Raw genomic sequence first — 20,978 nt, 5'->3', positions numbered from 1 at the left:
TATAAAGCAGAAATAGATATTGGACATAGCACATCTCAGTATTGGTGACTTTTTTTTCACTCTTGTAAATACAAAAATATGGGACCTGCATGTGTATAGTGTGACAATACCAATATATTTCTTACTACAATGCTTATGCAAGATTTTATACTATTAAAACGCTGCATTGATCCTTTAACCACGAGCTCACAGTCTGTAGAAAACTAACATGTAGTGCTGGAGACGTCTAACTCATGTCACGATCCTTTCATCAAAGTTTGCCTCAGTGTCGGGCGTCGTACCTGTAGATGCATCGGGGGTGCACCTTTTGACACACAGGTGCTCTCCATTATATCTAGATCCTGGCATCCAAGACTGACTGGGCCACAAAAAACAGGATCTAGATAAAGTAGAAAACCAACATGATGTACAGTGATGCCAAATAAACAGTGACACGCTCCCGCTTGGTTAAAAGTGCCCTGCGGTGATTCCAAACAAAAGGTTGATTTAGAGTATTTTATATCCAGCGTAGTTTAGCAGCTAGCTGTCGTTTTCCCTGCCGTTGTCGGCACATTGCAGCATGTCGGCATGTTACCCCCACCCACAGGTCCGATGAACAGTGTGAAGCCACTGGTGGGCTTGTGTATAATAAATACACTGATGTGTGTGTACATGCGTGTCCTTGTGTGAGCCCACACAGACGCAGACACGCACAAAAATAGAACGAGGACCCACTCGCAGAAAAACAGCTCCATAAAGGCGAAGAGGTTACTCATGGATGTGTCAACACACCAGAGGCTACAGAGCCTGTTGTTGGTTATAGTTAGACAAGATCCTGAATTAACACTAATATTATTAATGAGCTACACACTATTTGTGTGTTGTTGTGCTGAATCAAGGTACATAATGTGATGGTTCATGTAGACTAAAAGACTCAGTTCATATAACCCTCTCAGAGTAATGGCAGCTGGTCCTATTCTTCCCATTCTGCCAATGTGTGATTAAATGCAGCATAAGGAAGCAAATCAGCATATTACCCATAATGCCTGGGTATTGTTTAAAGGATGTGGGGATGTTGCAGCCATGAACCAGCCAGTTTAACAAATCTAGGCCTTTGTAGAGTGTTAGGTACCATTTATAAGCCAAACAGTATTCACAAGTACGGATTAGTTTTGGATCTAACCTGGTTAGATTTACGGTTTTAGTTTTTATTTTCAGTGAAATATATAATATTTTCAGATTGAAATAAACTAGTATTTTACAGGCGTTGAGACTTTTCATCCATAAAATCCTGGTTATCTGAAGATATCTTTGCTTTTTATAAAGAGAGGACTGTTACACCCTAAACATACACTGTAAACTCTCTTCTGCAGGGCACTTTTTCTAGGTGGAAGGCGTTTGGATTTCACCATGTGTTTGCCGGAATAATATGTAGTTTGGGCAATCACAGCTGACGTAGGCTTTATGAAAGGATTTCATTTTCTGTCATTCAACCTCGGCCTGATGTTTTCTGTTTCATTGCACATCAGAGCCGCTATTCACAAAGCCCCTCAGAGCAGAAGTGCTGATCCGTGTGTGGGTAGGGAGAGATTTAATAAAATGTTCTTTCAGTTCTGGTAGATTCACTCTTCTGTTAATCTACCGTTCTCTGTAATTCCAAAGGATATAATGAAAAACCATGAAATGATGTGCACAGCATGACAGTTGGCTAATACCTCTGACCACAACAGAAATTAGCTTCAACACAAAATATCAGAAAAACTGTCAACTGCACTTTCTGACAGAGATTATTTATTTTAGCTCACTCCAGCGGCTCGTCTGCCTTCGGTTTGATTCCTAACAGATAATCGGAGAAAACGTTTGCAAAGCACAGATCTGTGTCACTCTATGCTCATTGACAACATTTCATAGGAAGAACGTTTTATGAGTCGCACGCTGTTTGAAATCAGGTGGATTATTCCAGGTCAGCAGCACTTCTACTCTGCTCTGCACCTTGTCTGTGTGAAAATGGTTTTGTCCCACTGTGATACTCCCAGAGTCTGAGAAGGCTTTTTATACAAGAAAGAAAGAGCTGAAACAGTATTATTAAAAATAATGTTTAATCAGTGAATTAACTTTGGGACAAATGTGCACGATTGCAAGTGCATTTTCTGAAAAAAAAAAAAAAAAATCTCCTTTGAATGAGTATATGAATGAATGAACACACTTGAGTACATTTCATGGTCAGAACGTTTTGTAGCATCACAGTTAGCAACAAAAAGACTATTCTCACTACTAATGTGATTAGTATTTCTTCTTACTCTGATATTATAGCCTATACCTGCTGTCCCAGTGTATACCTAACAGTTCATGTAACTGCAGCATGCTGCCCTGTAGATTGCTTGTGGGACAGCAGGCGCGATGCTAATAGCTAATAATATGAATGTCACTTTTCTGTACAGCTGTCCTCCTATGGCCATCCTGATCCCTGTGTTATGATGTTTGGTTCTGGTTCCCCCTGACACTGAAAAAAAAAAAAAAAAAATCACCTTTCACTGCTGGCATTCAGCGAAGTCTGATGGTTGAAGAATAGTGGTGTTTTTTTTTTTAAAGGTTGCTGGTGTTTTTATTTTTTAAGTTTTCTGCACGAGCTGGAAATAAGAACATCTGTTTTCCTTTGGTAGAAGCTTTTTGCTGCCGTTCACTTTTGTACAACATGAATGTTTTAATTTACATGGTTGTAATTAGTCTAAAACCAAATGGAAATTCAATTACACTGGTTTTCTCCTTCACCTCTGAGCTGATGTGTGCAGACCTTCTTTCTTAAGCTTGAATCTGATTATTTGAAAGTTTTAAGGCCTTAATACATGGTCTGATTCTAAGGGGTATTAAAGTTTTAATTCCAGGTGTTTCTTATATTTTGATTAAATGTTACACTGGGGTGGCACATGTCTAAGTATGTTTATCATGGCCAGCCTATAAAGGAAATCTATTCATAAACGTTTCTCTGTTGTGGTTTAAAAATGGTTTGGGGGAACCCACAGAATCAGGATGGCTCTCGAGGCAAAAATAGATCCTACTGTTTGTTTCAGCTCATGACCGAGGCAGAAGTATTGTCATCGTCAATATTATTATTATTATATATTATTATTCTTGCTTCTAAGAGAAACGCAACAAAAAAAAAAACATATTTTCATCTGGCCTCGTGTGATGAGAATTAATATTGTATGTACAGTTTCACTTTACATTATGATGATTGTGGCTTTGAGACCTTGTTTTCTCAGTGTAAGGCCGGACCGATGTCTGCGTGGAGAAAAACAGGACCCTCTTGTTCGAAAAGGTCGATATATGTTACATCCAAGTCTTTGTGTATGAATATATATATAATACCAAATGTACTTCTTTTTGTTAAATCTGTATGAATCATACAAGTATGAGGCATGGCACTGACATTTTCTTTTGGAGGGCATCTTTTCAGAGTGAGAGACCTCCTTTGGATTTCACAGTGTGTCTGTCGGAATAATAATACTGTAGGTTCAGGCAATCACAACTTCACACAGGCTTTATGAAAGGATTTTGCTTTTTGTCATTCAATCTTGGTCTGATGTTTTCTCTTCCCCTGCACATCAGAGCGGCTTTTCACAAAGCCTCTCAGAGCAGAAGTGCTGATCCATGTGTGGGTAGGTAGAGATTTAATAAAATGTTCTTTCAGTTCTGGTAGATTCACCCCAGTGTTAATCTACTATTGAATGATAAACATTAAAACACTGCAGCTTGTATTCAGTATTGTGCTTTTGGTTCTAAGTGAAGAAAAGCTACAAAGGAAGTATGTATGAACCTGGTACTAGAACTTCAGGTCAGCCACTGGTCTGTCTGCAGGCAGTTCTGTGTTGTTGCTCACTTTCCATTTTATTTTGAAAGGAGTCACATGAATGATTCATATCTAACATTATTTCCAAAGCTGGGTAATCATTGACTGTGACAATACTTCACCACATCACCATGAACATGTGACTACACTATGCTGTTTGCTTTGAAGTATAAATCATTGGTTATTTATATACCGGTACTATATTAAGACCTTTTGACATCCTGCACAGACTTTTGTAAAGCTTCTCTCTTCTGTAATGAATGAATTCCAATTAAATTAATTTTCAACAGACAATGAATCTGGTTTATTTTCTTGTGTCACTGTTTTTGGCACTGTCAAATATTTATTTATATTTATTTTATATTGAAGTTCTTGCTCTTTACTTGAGAATTCAAATGTTTAAGCTACTTTATATTTCTACTTCACATTTCAGAGAAATATAAAAATACTTTTTACTCTTTTTGTCTGACAGATTATTTATTAATGTTACAGATTCAGGTTTTTAATGCAAAATATAATAAATGATTGAGTGTATTGAGTTGATTACCTTAATGCATCAATAATTATAGCTCAACGATAATCAATAGACTTTTACTTTTAAGTATGGTTTGATGCACTTTGACCTCTGCACTGTGATATTTGCTCCTCCTTCTCCTCCTGCTCAAGGCGCCCTGGCCGTCAGCCAATCGGGGCGGAGCAGGAAATGACGTAGTTTCTAGCGCAAGGAAGCCCCCAGAGTGGCGCGCCAAATTTCAAAGCACTTCCTCCTGGGGGCAGAGGACTGTGGCAGACAACGACGCAGAAAAAAAGTCAAATTAATGTGAAGTTGAGGCGTGAAATCCTGCGGCTGAGCGGTCGGCGGAGTTTCTTCGGCGGAGCTTTGAGGAGAAACTCCGATAAACTCGCCGGGAGCTGTGTTTCTGTTGTAAGTGGCAGCGTTGACTTTCGCTCTGTCCTACGAGGAACTAACGACAGCTAGCTTCACTTTCTGACGGACAGGCTCAAAACAACACTGGGAAGTCACGCTGCTCCCCATCCTCAACGTGTTATCCAGTAAATGTGTAGTTTTACACCGGGACAGATGCAGTTAATGCTGTAAAAAACGAGCTTTTGTGGGACAAAACGTCGGTTCCTGTGCGTTATTGTTTCTGGCTTTGTGTCAGTGTACGTGCAGCTGCGGGACGTCATGCGGTGCAGGCTGCAGACAGCTGGAGTCTGCACAGTTTAGCCTCTGCTTCAGCCTGACAGCAGCTCAGTTAACCTGCTTTATGAAACTGCTTTATGGCTTCTGCAGTGGCGTAAATGTTTTTTAAGGTCTGAGCTGTGTTTTGCAGCATTAGGTGAAGCAATTAAGCAAAAGCCATTTTTCTTTTGTTTTTCTTTCAGATCAGACGGTGCTCAGCCGTCAACACCCTGTCAGCCTCCCCACCTGTGAGATGTCAGGAGCCGGAGATTTTAATCTCTCCCTCTCACACATACACCGTCTCAGCTGACAGCTGTTCAAGCCTGAAAATATTAAATGTCACAATTCAAGCTAAAAGTCACAGCTGTCAAGTTTGTTTCCGGCCAGTTGGTCGCTTCAGGGTTTTAGTGTTTGCTGCACCTTTCGCATTAGCGGAGCAGTAACACCCAGGCTGTCCACATTACAGAGGGTCTTTATTCTCAAATCCAGCACCACGCCGCCTCCACTCCAACCAGGATTAGGTGCGTTTGATCTGGGGCTCATAACAGAGTGCAGAAGCTCATTTCCATACTTCATCAGCTTATACATTGCTCTGTATCCTCATTATTTATTCATGTATTCACAGCAGGACACAAGAAGTCAGCAGATTTCCATACTAATGCAAACACCTGTTGCTCAGAGCTGCCACATCTGCCTGTAACTCCCACTCTCTGGGGTTTCAGGTCAATGTTTACTGTTTAGAACATTTTACTTTGCAGCGCAGCTTAATGTTAGTGCTCAGCGATCTTTGGTCACATGTTTTTAGTTTGACTGCTGTGCCATAGCAAAGAGTTGAGTCCCAGAATGGCCCGCAGCCTCCTGTGAGTCGGGGCCGTTCATAGGTAATCTGTGGCCTCTGGGTGGGGCAGGTGGGGTTCAGCGGTGGCAGACAATCAGACCCTTCAGTCATGCTGTCCGGGGTGCAGCCGTGCTTCCAGTTGCTCCGGATCGGTTCGTCGACAGGCGACTCTACACGGGACCTGTACACGTTCAGGCCGGTGCTGAACCACTCTGTGTTTCGTCTGGGTCGAGCGGCGGAGCTGTGCGACGTCACGCTGGACTGTGAATTGGTGTCACGGATCCACGCTGAGCTGCACGCAGAGAGGGAGGCGAGCGGAGGTGACGCAGGGCCGCAGGAGGAGGGATGGAGGGTCCACGTCAAGGACAGGAGCAGTCATGGTGAGAGAGAGGCTGAGTCTCTTCCTCACACACACACACACACACACACACACACACACGCCATCAACATCTTAGTCAAGACGAGACAGGGGCCAACTTATACACACACCTTTTTACAGTCATTATGAAAGTGAGAAAGGGGCAAAACACACCAGTTTATGAGAAATATGAACACTGCTACAGGAAGAGACATTTTAAACAACGAATTATTCATAGACAGTCTAAATACTGTGAAGACCTGTGTAAAGTATGAACATTTGTTTGGGTAATAGAAATAAAAGGTTTAAAACAAACACCCACAGAAATACAGACATTAAAATTGTAGGCTAGAGAAACACACACATTTTGATGCAGGAGTGCTGCACACACACATAAACACACACATCACCCTCTGCAGAAATACCTAAACACCTGCAGTCTAACACACCCAGCCAGCAATGACCCAAACACAGACACACACACACACACTGTGTTGTCTGAAGCCTCAACTTTAAAACTTTTCAATTTTCACTCTCTGTGAATTTAGTTTTATCTCGATCGGTTCAGTTGCTGAATTTTTCCCAGCAGTTTGAAAAAGTGTGTAATTCTTCCAGTGTGTTAATTTGCCACAGAGAATGACCTGAATTAGAGTTTGATAGCAGTGACAGGTAATTAAAATGTTCCAGTGTTTTCTTATCTTTGTCCCTGGTTTTACCTTGTGAAATGGAGCATAAAGCTCCAAATTGACTGTGCAGAAATTATAATGTATCTCAGCCCATACATGGTGACAAATGATCCGTTCAGTGGCGTCAGCTGCATTTGTCAGTCTGTTTTTCCCTCTTCAAACATCAGTTGGACAAACTTCACATCAGCTACATCAAACAAACCTGATGTTTAAGGACTTTAGTTGATAGACAGGAAATTAATTGACGACTATTTCTATTATTTTTTTCTTTTTTAACAAAAGTGTCAAACATTTCCCACTTCCAGTAACGTCAATCTGGGGATTTGCTGCTTTTCTGTTTCCTGTTGGATGACAGTCGCACACTGTTACTGTTCTGTGGGTAAACTAAGTGTTTAAATATTTAATCAAGAAGAGAATAAACGGTGCTATTCGAAAGAAGCGAGAAGGTCAAACCAGTAAAACCAGAATAACGTCTGTAAAGGAACATTAGTTTAGAGACTTGGTTTTAAACCTACCACCAGATGCATTCAGCTATGGGTGACAAACTTAACAACACACATAAATCACATAAAGTTGGCACAAACAAAAAGAGTAATAAAGTTTAATTCAAGGCTAAGGAGTAATACCGTCGGATATGATGTGTGTAAGTAGGTGTCATATCTTTCCTCATACCGTGTGGAGGGAAACCAGATATGTTTTACTACCTCAGTGTACTAACTGTGTTCAGTGAAAGCTGAAGTGCACAGGAAGCGGTACAGGGCGATTGAGGGTGGAAGTTGGGTCTTCAGTTCGATAGACTGTGTCCGACAGGCTTGGAATCTAAACTGCACTTTTAATGCCTAATTTTTCAAGTAATTTCACAGTCTGTTTCACACATTTTTCATGTTCGCTATTAAAATTACATCTTAGTATTCACTGTGCATTTCTCATTCTGTGCTCTGCTGTCATGGCCGTTTGATTGCCTCGTAGCCTTCCAGCTCCCCAATTCTAGGTCCATTTCACAGTCTGCTTTACATTTCCCCTCAATTCTGGAAGGTGTAAACACACAGATCAACAGATGACTTTATTTGGAGGCTCTGTTCGCTTGATTTATTCTTTCTGGCTTGTCAGATGTTTATATATTGCAAAGTTCCACCATCTCTTTACCTTCTCTGCTCTTGTGTTTCCAGGCACATGGGTCAATGAGGTCCGCCTCCAACACGGCGTCAAGTGGGAGCTGTCAGATGGTGACACGTTGACCTTTGGTGGCCAGTCGACTCCAGGGAGCCGTGAGTTCTACTTTCTGTTCCAGAAGGTCAAAGTTCGCCCACTGGATTTTGACGCCATCACAATTCCAAAGGTAAGGTTGGAGTTGGCAGAGGTAGGCGGCTCTTTACTGCCTCGTGCTGTGCAGTTTCAGTTCACAGATTTGGAATGATGCTTTAATTTGCGTGCAGTGATTTATAGATATCATGAATCTGGACTTTGTCATGTTTCTCTGTGATGCCTTGCTGGTTTTCTGAAATGTCTGTGTCATTTACCAAAGATGATGAGTGAGTAAAGTTTAGATGCACGTTGAATTAGGCCACTGTGGTTTATTTCCAGTCAGTCCCACGTACACCGTGCTCAGGCTCAGGTAGCACATGTGCAGTAATGCTGAGAGGTCAACAGTCAGGACAGATCAGCTTTCTTTCCTACTGTTTTAAAACTACAGTCAAAAATGCTCATTTAAGATTTCCGTCTTTAGGTGGAGCAGCACCCTGGGACTGAGCCACAGTTGGACGTTGCTCATTTTCATGACATTGTTTGAGAATAAGTGAAATGTAGAATAACGCCAGACTCGTCTTTTAATTTGTTTCCCACTCACGTTTCACCCGTGTGTGCAGGCACTGCACTGTGAAGGACTTTGATTAGAATGTCCACCAGGTGGCACATTGGCATTGTGTGTGAGGGATTTGTCAATTTACTCATTTCACAGTGCATTTGTGCAAACAAACGGGAAAAACTCTTACGTGAACTGTTTTCTGTGTTTACGGGCTGAATCAGAAGCTGTCATATTTTTTTATCTTCATTAAGTTGCTCATGCAGAGAACAAGCTGAACAGGAAAAGACTAAAATACATCAATGAGGAAGGTTCTGATTTATATATTAATATCTTGTTTTCCAGGCAGGAACGTTTTCCTCTGACTTACAGAATCGGATCAGGACTAACCTGGACCGCAAAGTGGCAGCCAATCTGGACCTGTCCAAGCTGTCCATCAACCGGGCCACCGTCATCCTCAACTCCATCGGCAGCATCAGCAAGATGAAGGGCAGCGCCTGGACCTTTAAGAGGAGCCACAGCCATGAGGGAACGGTGTCGGACCCTGGCTCCTCCTCCTCGCCTCCTCTCACCTCTCTGCCTCCTCCCACCACACCTCCACCGTTCTCTGCAGTTCCAGTGCCTTCCACCAAGTCTCTGCCTCCAACTTCCAGGAGCAGGAGGAAGTCGGCTCACACGGTGCTCCTAGAGGACGACAGCTCAGATGAGCCCAGAAGTCGCGGAGGTAAGGCTGAAAAGGTTTTGAAGCTTTGCGCGAACAGACGAGGCTGCAGATCTTCATGAGGGAGTGTGGGAAGTTTTAAAACACCGAACCCATGTCACTTCATGAAGGCGTGTGTGAAAGTAGGTAGAAAAATTCATGCAAAACGTTTTGATGTTCAGCTCTGGCAGGATCTGTGGAGGACGGACAGAGAGTGATGGGGAAGAAGAGACGGCGGCTCTACAAGTCTGAGTCAGAGGGCTTCAGTTCTGCTCCTTCTTTGATGCTGCAGCCCAACAGCGACGTCATGCGGCCGCTGGAGGCCAAGCCCTTCCCCGTTGGCATCAGGACCATCGGCAGTTTCCACGGCGCCATGACGAACAGCAGACTGACCCACCACCTCTTTCAGGCATCGTTTACCGACGCTGCTGCTCACAAACAGGAAGCGGAGACGATGCACCGCATCAAGACAGTGGTGCGTGGCAACATCACAGCTCTGCGCCAACAGAAGGCTCCGACAGCGCAGAGGGGCAGGCGGAGGGCTCACAGCTCCCCGGTGTTCTCCCCTCTGGTGGTGGGAGGGGAGAGCTACAGCCTGGCCTCGCCCTCAGTGAGGATCCGCACAGAGGAGAGAGGCCGGGTGCAGTTCAACAGATTTCACTATCAGACGAGGTAAATCTGGTCTTATAGTCTGCCTGTAAACTCTCCTGCTGGCATAGATTTTCTTTTTATTTAACCACTATGATTCCTCACCATGTTCAAATCTGCAAATGGAGGCTTCAAGGTGCTGCCAAAGTGTCAAACAGATGCAGCAGACAAATGTAAATGAGCAAGTAGCTGAGACCATTATAATTATGGGCTGTTCTGACACTGAATATCCCACATTAGTTTTATTATAGACAGGTTTCCATAAATAATGGAACTGGTTGGTACAAGAAAGAATTTAAAACAGAGAGAGACCATCCAGTTCTTTCCTCATATGAAATGATACCAGTTTCTGTGTTTGATGTAAGTTGATCTGGGGCAGAAACAAGATGGTTCTAAGTTGTCACTGGTTGTATTTTTCATAAAACTCACTGCTCCTGTCTTCTTTGATTTTATTTTCTTTTTCTATCTTCGTTCAGCAAACGACGTGGCCGTCCCAGGAAACACCCACTCCCTCCCAGGCCTTCCCTTCCCTCTCCGTCCTCCTCATCTTCCTCTTCCACCTCCTCGGCCTCCTCTTCGTCTGGCTCCTCCTCCTCCTCCTCCGAGGATGACGATGACGAAGAAGAGGAAGAGGAGGAGGCGGCATTGGTCGGAGCGGTGGAGCCCTGTGCGGCCCCGCGGTGTCGGCTGCCGCAGCAGGACACGGTGCAGTGGATCCAGTGCGACGTGTGCGACGCCTGGTACCACATAGACTGTTTGCACGTCGACCGCAAGAAGGTCCTGATGGACCCCAGCGCTGACTTCCACTGCGGCTGTCGCTGATGGGACAGAAACCAAGTTAAGGATGATGAAATCAAATGCATCAGCTTAGACTTCAAAAGTTGTTTTCAGTTACCACAAATTTCCCCTTAAATGTTTATTTTTTTCATTGAAGACGGGCTATTACTTCATGTAATGGCTGCTCTACTTGAGCATGCAGTGCTTTTCTCTGCCCCTCGGCAGCTGCTGATGAGGGGCAGAGAAGAGTTTCTTTTAATTTTTACACCCTGGTTTTCCCAACTTTGAGAATTTGTGACCTGGGAGTCAATAACTGCTTCACAAACCTCTTGCTCGCTCAGTTTCTGGACTCAGGCTTGGAATAAAGAGGCAAACCCGTAATAAAATGTCTCGCTCGGATTTCATTACGGCTGTGAGTGCCTGGAGAGATGTGATCAGGACAGAAAAACATGATGAAATGTTTCTGATTACACTCCCACAGTGGCTGTCGTTGACCAGGGGTGGGCAGCGTTAAGGAAGATTAATGAAATGTTTCAGATCAGGCTGCCACAGTAGGAGTCTATACAAGGCGATTAAACTTCCTTAGCTGTCTCAGTGCAGCCACAGTCACTGTTTTACTGAGCTCCTCGATTTTTCAGTGCAGAATAGGACCTTGAGAAAACATTTGCCTGGTGGGGCTGGTCAAGATGCAGCCAACAGCCCTCCTCCTTAAACAGTCACTGCTCTGGACTGGTGTTTTCTCACCTCAGCCACAACAAACCTCATCAAATGTTTGAGTGCAGTTTTGCAGGGTGACAGCAGCTTTTCTCAGAGCGGGCGTGTGATGTTTCAAGACAATTAAACCACAGCTGACGTCCATTGTGGCGGCTGATGAGGGCCTTTCTCAGGACGATAGTCAAATGTTTCATGGCACTCCAACAGGAGCATCTGCTGGATTTCAGGGGGGATGTGTACGCTGAGGCTCTGCTTTTATGGCTGCGTGTCTGCTGCTGGTTTGGGAGTGAAATCATATGAAATGTCATCTGTTGATCTAACAGGATGAGCAGATTGAGAAAATGAATGACTGGAGGGTTGAGCCTCGATGTCACAGATGATTCCTCTTCATATCATCCTTCACCTTTTAAGTATCTCTTCACACTAATGAACTCTTGGGCCAAAGAGGAGGCTTTTGTCCTGGGTGGAAAGGGCTGGACCTGACGGAGCTGTTCATCATTACTGAACAGCAGCAGTACATACAGTATATCGTTACTCAGGTGCTGCTTGAGTAGAACAAATCAACTCTTTGAACTCTTCCCTTAAGCACCTTCCTTTTATTTAATTCTAAGTTCCAGGACAAAAAGAGCCTCTTTGTGTTGATAAAACAACATTGTGGTTTCTGCAGCGCTTGTATAATCTCTGTAATAGTTCAGGCTCTGAGCTATTCAGATAATAATAGTGTTTTAAATAATAGAAAGGTTATCTGGGCTGTAAAGGGCCATCTACTAATTCTTACTTGGATCATACCGCTATGATTTGGCAAGGCCGGCAGTGTTTGAGTGGAAATGGGAATATGAGTAGAAAACATAATTCTTGAGCAATAAAATCTAAAACAATCTTTATATCTACATATACTGTATATATGTATATGTGTGTGTTTCATTGGTTAATGGTTCCAGCATAGTCAAAACAAATGTTTTTTTCAATCTTCATTGAAGCTTGGCGATGACACAGTGTCTCTCCTGCTACGCCACTGTCTCTCAGCAGGGTGGTGCGCTGTGCATGCTGGGAGATCGGCTAAAATACAACAGAAAGCCAAGCACAGGGTTGAGAAGAACATGTCTGATAACTGAACTGGGCTCCTTCCATTGTTATTTCAGTGGATTCGTTTTAAAATCCCCAAATTTAAGTCCTGAACAGTGTTTGTTAAGCTCCACATACGTGTTTTTAACGGCATTAACACACATAGTGTTTAGTAGCCAGAAGGTTTGGGTTGAAATAACCTCATTAACATGTTGAGGTTTTCACAGCATGAAATGAATAATTACATTTTAGAGTAAAGTGATGATGCATCACCTCTCTGCAGTAAAACAATATCAGCTGCATAGGACAGAATATGAGGAGCTGTTGGGATTTCTCTGCTCAGTCAGTTGAGCTTTGTAAGTCTTAAAAGCTGGATTTTGTTTGCAGTTGCTTCCACCAGTGAAGCTGTAAATGTTGCAGACACTGTCTTTTCGATTTTTGAGCACTCGAGATATTTAAATGCCTGTTTGCTTCTTCCTCAGCTTCACTCAAAGAAAAAACGTCTTCATCCCATCACTCATTTTTGTTCACTGTCATGCTGCTGCTGCTAGCGCACCTCTCCCTGCACCTGTTGTTCACTTTCATGTGGCGTGCCAAACAGTTGTAAAGGTGTTAGAAAGAGGATGTTTTGCCAAACCACAGTTACACATGTGCTGAAATGTGTAGCTGCTTGCAGAGTGATATTTTTGAGCGAAACCTGTGTGACATCGAAAACGAGGGGAAGGAGTTTTAAAGTGGGAATGACCTGAGCTTCGCAGTTCACAGTGCAGCTGCACAGCTTCATCCTGAGCTGACTGAATGTGTCACAGTGCTGTTTCTGCTCTAACGTTATGACCCTGAACATGTTAAGGCAGTGAAGGTGGACAGTGCTCCCTTCAGACCAACCCGAGGTCCACAAGTCAATTTTTCCAAAACAAGCCCAAAGTCTGAAATTTCCAGTTTCTCAAACTGGACACTTGTCTGCTTCTTCCTTCATGTCACTTTACATGAAACAGATTTGGGTTTTGGACAAAAACATATAAAACATCATCTGTGTGTGTGGGTAATTTTCTGGCATCTGATAAAAATAATTAGAGCATAAAAACCAATTTCTGCTCCCAGTGTTTACCTTTGAACAGTGTCTGTTTTAGGCAGCCTACTACACAGATACAGAGAAATCAGTCTTGCGTTTTGATGCACGTGTCACTAACTGTTGTCTGCACAGCTGCAGTATTTTCCACTTACATTTCCCCAAAGAATATCGCGTTTGATCAGTACAGTGCTGCGATCGCCTCGTTGCTTCAGTATTTCATTTGTGTTGTCTGCTAAATGTAAAACACGCTGGAGCACTGATGTTTTAATTGTAGAAGTCTACTGGTTAAATCTGATGAGTTCAGAGATCCAGTTCATGAAAGGGATTGTTCTGTGTATCGGGGATGTTTTCCATAAACCACTTTCTCTCTGGACTCTTCTTTCACACTGTCTTCACTTTAATTATCACATGGAAACATACAGTTTGTGGGTTTTGCGAGGTTGTAGAGAATTAAACCAATTCTTATAATTTTCTGGGATGTTGCCAACATCAAAGTTATCAGGGAAGAAATAAAGAATATTGAGAAAACGTACCTCCACGCCTGCATGTTTCTTGTTGTCAAAGATGATCTGTGAATCTAAAACATGCCTCTTTCTATTATGTTCTTTATATGTATCCACCCCAAGTTGCGACTGATGAAACATTGATATTAGAAATTTCCATTTTGTTTTCCTCTGGTCCTTTGTTTTGAGTAAAAACACAGGACCGTATGATCACAGGCAGAGATATATCTGGTTATTAGTTTAATTGTTTTCTTTGAAATAATCACAGCAGAGTGAGTCAGCAAGCAAAGACAACATCATCATAATTGAAGCCCATTATCTGACATCTTTTTTTTCCTTTAACTTCTTAATGACTCTGTCTTATCTGTGTTCTCCATGCATGAAGTTACATTTAATCAGAGAATTACTGCGAACAGCATTTCTGCTGTGGTGCCTCACAGAGAGAAGGGAGCTATGTGCTTTTGACACATGGACACAGATACAAATGGCTTTGTAATGTATTTTTAGGTGTAATGTACAGTGCATTTATGTTTTCAATAAAAAGGGCTTGGATATCTGAAGTGATATCTTAAGGCCTTTAGGATTCAGTGAAGGTCTCAACCTTTAAAAACGGATGAAAAGGACTATGTTTGTATTGGACTGTGCTCCGGTGTAATAAAAGGTGTCCACTTACTTATGGACAAGAAGTAATGTTAGAATCGTAATATAAGACGTTTATATACAGCTGAATACCACCTTAATGAATTACAACATTCATTTTTACTACAGAAAGGTTTTTGCATGATGCATTTGAAGGCTGAGAAGAAGAACAGGAAAACATGTTGTGTTGCACTGCAGCATCTCTGGTTACTCTGCAAAGTGATGTAATGTGGCTGGAGTTCAAATGTACGAAACATCCGACCTGTTGTTATTTTTATTCAGGTTTCTGCTGCGTGTACAACAGAGGCCTGGATGGGAACTGACGTTGTCATTCTGAGAAAAATGAGCCGTCACACTTCTTCTTTCTCGATGAAACTGTAAATAGTTCACTGAATACTTTTTGTGTTATTTAGGAATTTTTCAACAATTTCTGATAGTTCCTTAAAGTAATTGTTGCTGGGTTTTTTGCCTGTTATTTATTGGTTATGTCACAGTTTTGGGCCCATGTCACTGGTGACTGAGCTCCATATTTGACAAACCTAAATTCTAAATTTCTGTAATTTAAATAAAGGTAATAATTCCCATCACAATTTGTTTTCCAAGACCTGGCTGTACTGAAAACATACATCCATGTTTGAAGCTAATGAAAGGCTTTGAGATGCACATGAAGAGAAACATGAAGGGTTTCATTTCAAAACTTTAGGAGACAGAGGCTTAAAATAATTTCTAAGGTTTAATGTCTGGCTGTGATTCTTCTAAAGATGCGTCAGGCACAGGTTATGAAATCACTCTGTATATACATTATCATGCAGCATATATGTGTCTCCTCACTCCAGGAAACCCATTACACACTCAGACCAGCGGACAGATGTAGAGGAGATGGAGAGATTATGGAGCTGGAATGCCCATTGCCTTGACCTGCAAAGATGGAGGGAGACAATTACGTTTGTCCGAACTGTTTCCATAGCAACTTTCCACTCGCATGCTCTGGCTTGTATTAATTTTTTTTTTTTTTTTTGTTGGGGGGGAAGTGGGGGTGGAAGCTGCAAGAAGCCAGTCAATGCTCCATCGTCTAATAACTGCTGGTACCTTATGTCCCCTGGTATGCACAGACTGAGACCAGTGATTCTGCTCATTTCTGACTGAGCTGGAGAATAGTGTAGTGTGTGTGTGTGTGTGTGTGTGTGTGTGTGTGTGTGTGTGTGTGCGATGGGTTACAGATGGGGGAGGACACACATGTGAGGGTGTTTCTATCTTGGAGAGGTCATGGAAAGATGAAAGCAGAGAGCTGAAAGCTGTAAAGTCTATATTCCTCATCCAGCAGCTCTCCAGCCTGTCACACAACACACACACTCTCACAGGGTCATTTTTTCCCTCTGTCATCAGAGCACTGCAGCAAAAAGACTGCACTCCTGATTCTCGATTGCATGTAATGACGGTGATGTGTGATTGTGCTGTTACATTGATGGAAAAGAGCTCATGTCAAGTAACTAGTGGCTCTGAATTCAGATGAATCTAATACTACACATTAATAATTACATACACATGTAAGAGTTAGACTTTTGTCTCATCGGACTAGAGAAGCGTTTTCTTTTAAATGCTGTTTGGAAACTCCAGGCAACTGTCATCTGCCTTTTTCTCAAAGTGGCCGGTCGACCATAGCGGCCTGATTGATAAGGTGCTGCTGACACGGTTGCAGCACAGCTCTGCGTTCTCTGTGATGATTCGCCACAGTTATATTGCAGAGAGTTGCTCAGACATCACGGCTCGGTTTATATCCTGACATGCAGTGTAGCAGCTCATGACGGATTTCACAGGTTGAGTATAGTCCTCATGAAAACCTGATCCTAATTGCTCAGCATGTAATCAGAGGATATAACACTGGGTATAAGGTGAAACATCCTCTTTGTTTGTTAGTGTCGTTACAAATCGGCCTCCACACTGACAAGCCTTGATTCAGCAAGAAACCTACAAAAGCTGCCCCCAGACCAGCTACCAAGCACCACACTGGCTCCAAAGAGGAGCTCTTTCCATTAGAGTGCGAGTGGTTCCTGGAGGCCCAGCAGGGGGCAGTGTTGCCCTGGCACAGCCCTGGGACACCCACAGAGAGCAGAAAGCAGACAGCAGGTGATGTGAACATGTGGAGCCACTCCCTGCACATTACACCCAGACTGGAAATGACACAATTTCAGCAGCCGACGGGATTTTGAACGTTGGTGAGCGTGAGTGGAGGCAGCACTGGGTGGTGTTGTTGGGGAGGTGGGTTGTAGGTGGTTTTAATGAATCACACAGCCCAGCTCGCTGCCTCCGTCTCCTCATTTGAATCATACTACACTGTTTTCTGTGTGTTTGGCTTCCTGTTGTCTTCTTCTGTGGTGTCTGTGTTTGCACCAATCGTTGCATACATCATCCAAGTGTCTTTCTTTGTCAATAAACCAGTTGTGTAAACCAGAGTGTACACTGTGCTCAAAAGCAGGGAGGAGTGTGTGTGTGTGTGTGTTGGCAGTGAGTGTGTGCACTGTGCATGCTTGAACGTGGGAGATGTTTTCATGTGTGTGTGTGTGTGTTAGTGTGTTACAGGCTCTAACGGGATCTCAGGAGCAGCTGTTGATTTGTCCCAATAGCCCCTCACTTTCACATTTTGCTCTGCTCTTTTCATCTCCTCTTCTTTGTCCCCACTTCTTTCATCTTCTCTGTGTGTTTACTCTCCCTCTCCTTGTCTCCTCTCCTGTTCATTTTCTTGTTTCTCCATTTTTCTCCTTCATCCTCTCGTCTCTTTGTTTTCTTTTCCCTTCCCTTTAAGGATGGGGAGGTGCTGTTTTCATCTGATCCTTTGTCTCCTTTTCCCCTTGTTTCCTCTTTTCTCCTGTTGTCTCATCCCCTCTTCTCTAATTTGTCTCCTTTTCCTCTTCTCCTATCTCCTCTTTCATCTCCTCTCCTTATTTCCTTTCTCCTCTTCTATCACTCCTTCCTCTCATTTCCTTGTATCCTTTCACTTCACCTTTTTTTTTCATCTCCTCTCCTCTTGTTTCCTTTTGCTTTCTCTCATCTCCTTATTTCTCGTGTCTTTGTTTCCCTCTGTCTGGACTGTCTCATGCCAGTTTTTACCAGGAGCACTAACTATGCTGTTCCTGTTGATATGGTAAAGTTGGAAAGGAATCTGTGGCCCTGCGGTGCAGGACGCTTCCCTCTGTGCAGAGAAACTGCAGTCATGCTCAGTGACTGGTTAGAAATGCCTTTGCTTTCTGGAGGAGGTGCTTTGGGTACTTGCTGGTGTTTTCAGGCACCAGGCCCAGAGTCTGTGTAGGATCAGCTGGTCGTACAGGCAGATTTTCCATCGTGGTCCAGGCTCTTCTGTCATTCACTAGAGCTGCACGACTGTTAAGTGTCAAGAAACTCTTTCCAGGGAAGGTCCTCAACAGAGCTGGTGTTCAGGTGGTCCAGTTCACCTGCGGCACACAACCCTCCCACTGAGAAATGCAGTGTGGTTCTTCAGTGGAGACGGTGCATGGAGCTGTGGCTGCAAACAGATGCACCACACAGACTGTAAAACAGGGAGTCACTGAGGAAACTTTAGTCCATCTGTGGCTCTGACTCTGTCTGTGCTGCAGCACTGGCTCACTGATCCAGACGTGTCTGGTTAAAATCAGCATCTGCCTCTCTAGGAGAACAAAATCTAAAAAAAGAACTCAGGCTCTTCAGGTGCTGGACCGATGGGCTTAAAAAAACACTTTTCTAAGTTGACGAAAAGGTGCCAAGTCTTGAAGAATTAGTTCCAGTGTGGAAAGCTGCAGGTGTTCTCTGCTCTGTGTGAAGAAAAGAAACTGTGATTCATATTTATATAAGGAAAGTGCTGGTGAGGGGAAATAAGTAAGTAAGATGTGTGTATTGTGTTTTTCTTCCAGGTTTTGTTGGTATGATTATTGATTGATTAGAGGTCAAAGGTCTTCCCCACTTCTTTCTTCTCCTCTTCATCTGTCTCCTCTTCCCTCTTTTCATCTCATCTGCACTCTGCTCCTCCTATTGTTTCCTTTTTTGTCTCCTTTCTCCTCGTCTCCTTGCTTTCTCTTCCCTTCCCTGTCCACTCTATTTCCACATTTCTCTCTTTCCATGTCTTATTGTTCACTCTCTCTGTTCTGCTCACTCTCTCTGTTCTGCTTCTTCTTCCATCCCAAACTCAATCAATGAGACTCTTCCTCCTCTCTTTTCTCTCGTTCCCCCCCTCGTTGCTTGTTCCTCCATCTCTGGGTCTTTCTCTCATCTCAGCTCACAGGAAATGAGTTTCTGGCTTGCTGGCTTATTTCCACCTGTCCCCAGTTTGACCTTTGCATGTCACACACACACACACACACACACACACACACACACACACACACACACACCTGTCCACCCACTAACACACACATATAGTAATCCATACACACACACATTCAAACACTTAACCCACTGTTTCACTCTCACACAGCACAGAGCGAAGCCCACGCTCGCTCAGACCCTCCACTTATCCACCCACAGTCACACACACACTCTCACACCGTCACACACACACTCCACTTCATTCCACTACATTGTTTCACCTAACAAATCACTCTCAATTGGCTGCAGCCAGAAGAACACACAACCTCTCTAAACTGTTTAATAACATCATTAATCATTTGGCTTTGACTTCGTGTTGGCTCAGCTGACTCTGTAAGTGGCCTGAAAGTGGGTTACAATTTTAAGGAGGCCCCAAGCAATGGCAGGGCCCTCAAAAGGTCTGAATTAATTGGTTTTTCATCTTGTGGCCCATGGTATTACATATACCCGACACAGACTCTGCCGGGTGAGAAGCGAGAAACTTTATTCCAGATATTCCAGATTAAAAGTACAGTCCAGTCGTATGTTGTCAGTGTGAAGAGACAGAAGGGAGCAGAGATATCAGCGTCTGGCACACAGCCTTACAGAGTGATTAATGCTGTAGAACAAAGTCAGACAAATGATGGTGTTTTAAAGGGAAACTAGGCCACATATCACACTTACTGCTCTACAGTTTAAGTTATGCAATTCAACAGTGGTTTAACCTGCAGCTAATTCATCAAATATTTCACCATTGCTCTGATTAGCAGTGGTGTGTGGCGTTTACTTTGGGAAAGGGGAAGTGATGAAACAGAGAGTCGGTTTATTATGTTAATGTCTAGTTTTAGTGTTTTGTGAACCTGTTTGTTGTTTTGTTTCAGTTTTCCTATATGTTAATATGCTCATGTGTGGGAATGACAGAAAGACTGAACTTCAGCTTGCACTTATATTCATGTACCACACAGTTTCACAGAGAAGTAGTTTTAAGAGAAATCCACTGCCATCTGAATTATGCTTTAATAAGCAAAATGAGGAATTCATTTTAATGAGCTTATCTGTTAAGTTGCAAAATGGTCATAGTGAACGTAACAACATTTAATGTGTTTTCCTTACAATAAAATATCTGCTTCTAAAAAGTAAAATGTGATTAATATTTATATGTTTATGTTCACTCACAGCACTTCTGCTCATGCAGAAATACTGAAAATCTCAGAAGGAATTTGAGCATGAAGCATAACAAGTTTAGTTCATTAACATTTAACCAAAACCATTATCGTTAAAAATCCTAAACCGAAGTGCTTTCATTGCCTAAACCTAAACACATGTGGGACTCTGGATCCAAACTAAGCACCACATAAAAGCAGCAGAAATTTCTCTTGAAAAACTGTGGACTGACTGTAAAGACCAGGCCAAGTTCAGAATGGGCCTTCAGAGGCCGGTGGGGAGCACAGTTGGTTGTGGACGCAGTGTGTTACAACACTGGACAGTGCACAAGAAACAATTAATTATTACTGGCAGTGCAAGCAAACAGAAAACACACAGTTACATGCTGCGTCCCAGGTCACGAGAAGCAGCTTCTCACTTTCAGATGCTGAATCAGACCAGTCCCAAATACACAGTGACACTCACTCTGTCCCAATGAGTCCCCTGTGTCCTCTAATCAATCGTCTCAACCTCTAAAACTATGAACACTTTGAATGCAAACAGTCAATAATCACTGGGAAATATAGATAATATGAAATGTGAGAACTCAAGAGTTACCGCCCTGAGGCCTTTATTGTAAACAGTACATGAGAAACATCTCAATATTACGGCTTTATGATACTCTAT

At 42.9% G+C, this 20,978-nt stretch overlaps 1 protein-coding gene across 2 annotated transcripts; it reads left to right on the top strand.

Annotated features, from left to right (window-relative positions):
• The first annotated feature begins 4,602 nt into the window (after positions 1-4,602).
• On the top strand, positions 4,603-14,203 carry tcf19l (transcription factor 19 (SC1), like). 2 transcript variants are annotated; one of them, XM_026301176.1, is made up of 6 exons: positions 4,603-4,754; positions 5,216-6,230; positions 8,064-8,233; positions 9,041-9,419; positions 9,578-10,067; positions 10,520-14,203. In XM_026301176.1, exons 2-6 carry the CDS (start codon positions 5,960-5,962, stop codon positions 10,863-10,865), a joined length of 1,656 nt encoding a protein of 551 aa, XP_026156961.1. In that variant the 5' UTR covers positions 4,603-4,754; positions 5,216-5,959; the 3' UTR covers positions 10,866-14,203. The 2 variants fall into 2 exon arrangements, with proteins under 2 accessions (XP_026156961.1, XP_026156962.1); XM_026301177.1 differs by lacking the exon at positions 4,603-4,754 and adding an exon at positions 4,796-4,993 and having other exon boundaries at positions 5,221-6,230.
• The last annotated feature ends 6,775 nt before the right edge of the window (positions 14,204-20,978 follow it).

The sequence above is a fragment of the Mastacembelus armatus genome, chromosome 11 (assembly GCF_900324485.2).
Source record: "Mastacembelus armatus chromosome 11, fMasArm1.2, whole genome shotgun sequence".
Classification (NCBI taxonomy): Eukaryota; Metazoa; Chordata; class Actinopteri; order Synbranchiformes; family Mastacembelidae; genus Mastacembelus; species Mastacembelus armatus.
Note: the sequence above shows the minus strand (reverse complement) of the source record. Positions and strands in the feature narration are given on the sequence as shown.

Excerpts from the sequence above, each read along its gene's own strand:
- tcf19l (XM_026301176.1), top strand. The coding sequence starts at position 5,960 with ATGCTGTCCGGGGTGCAGCCGTGCTTCCAGTTGCTCCGGATCGGTTCG. Across the intron at positions 6,231-8,063 it reads CAAGGACAGGAGCAGTCATG|GCACATGGGTCAATGAGGTC; the intron begins GTGAGAGAGAGG and ends TTGTGTTTCCAG. Across the intron at positions 9,420-9,577 it reads TGAGCCCAGAAGTCGCGGAG|CTCTGGCAGGATCTGTGGAG; the intron begins GTAAGGCTGAAA and ends TTTGATGTTCAG.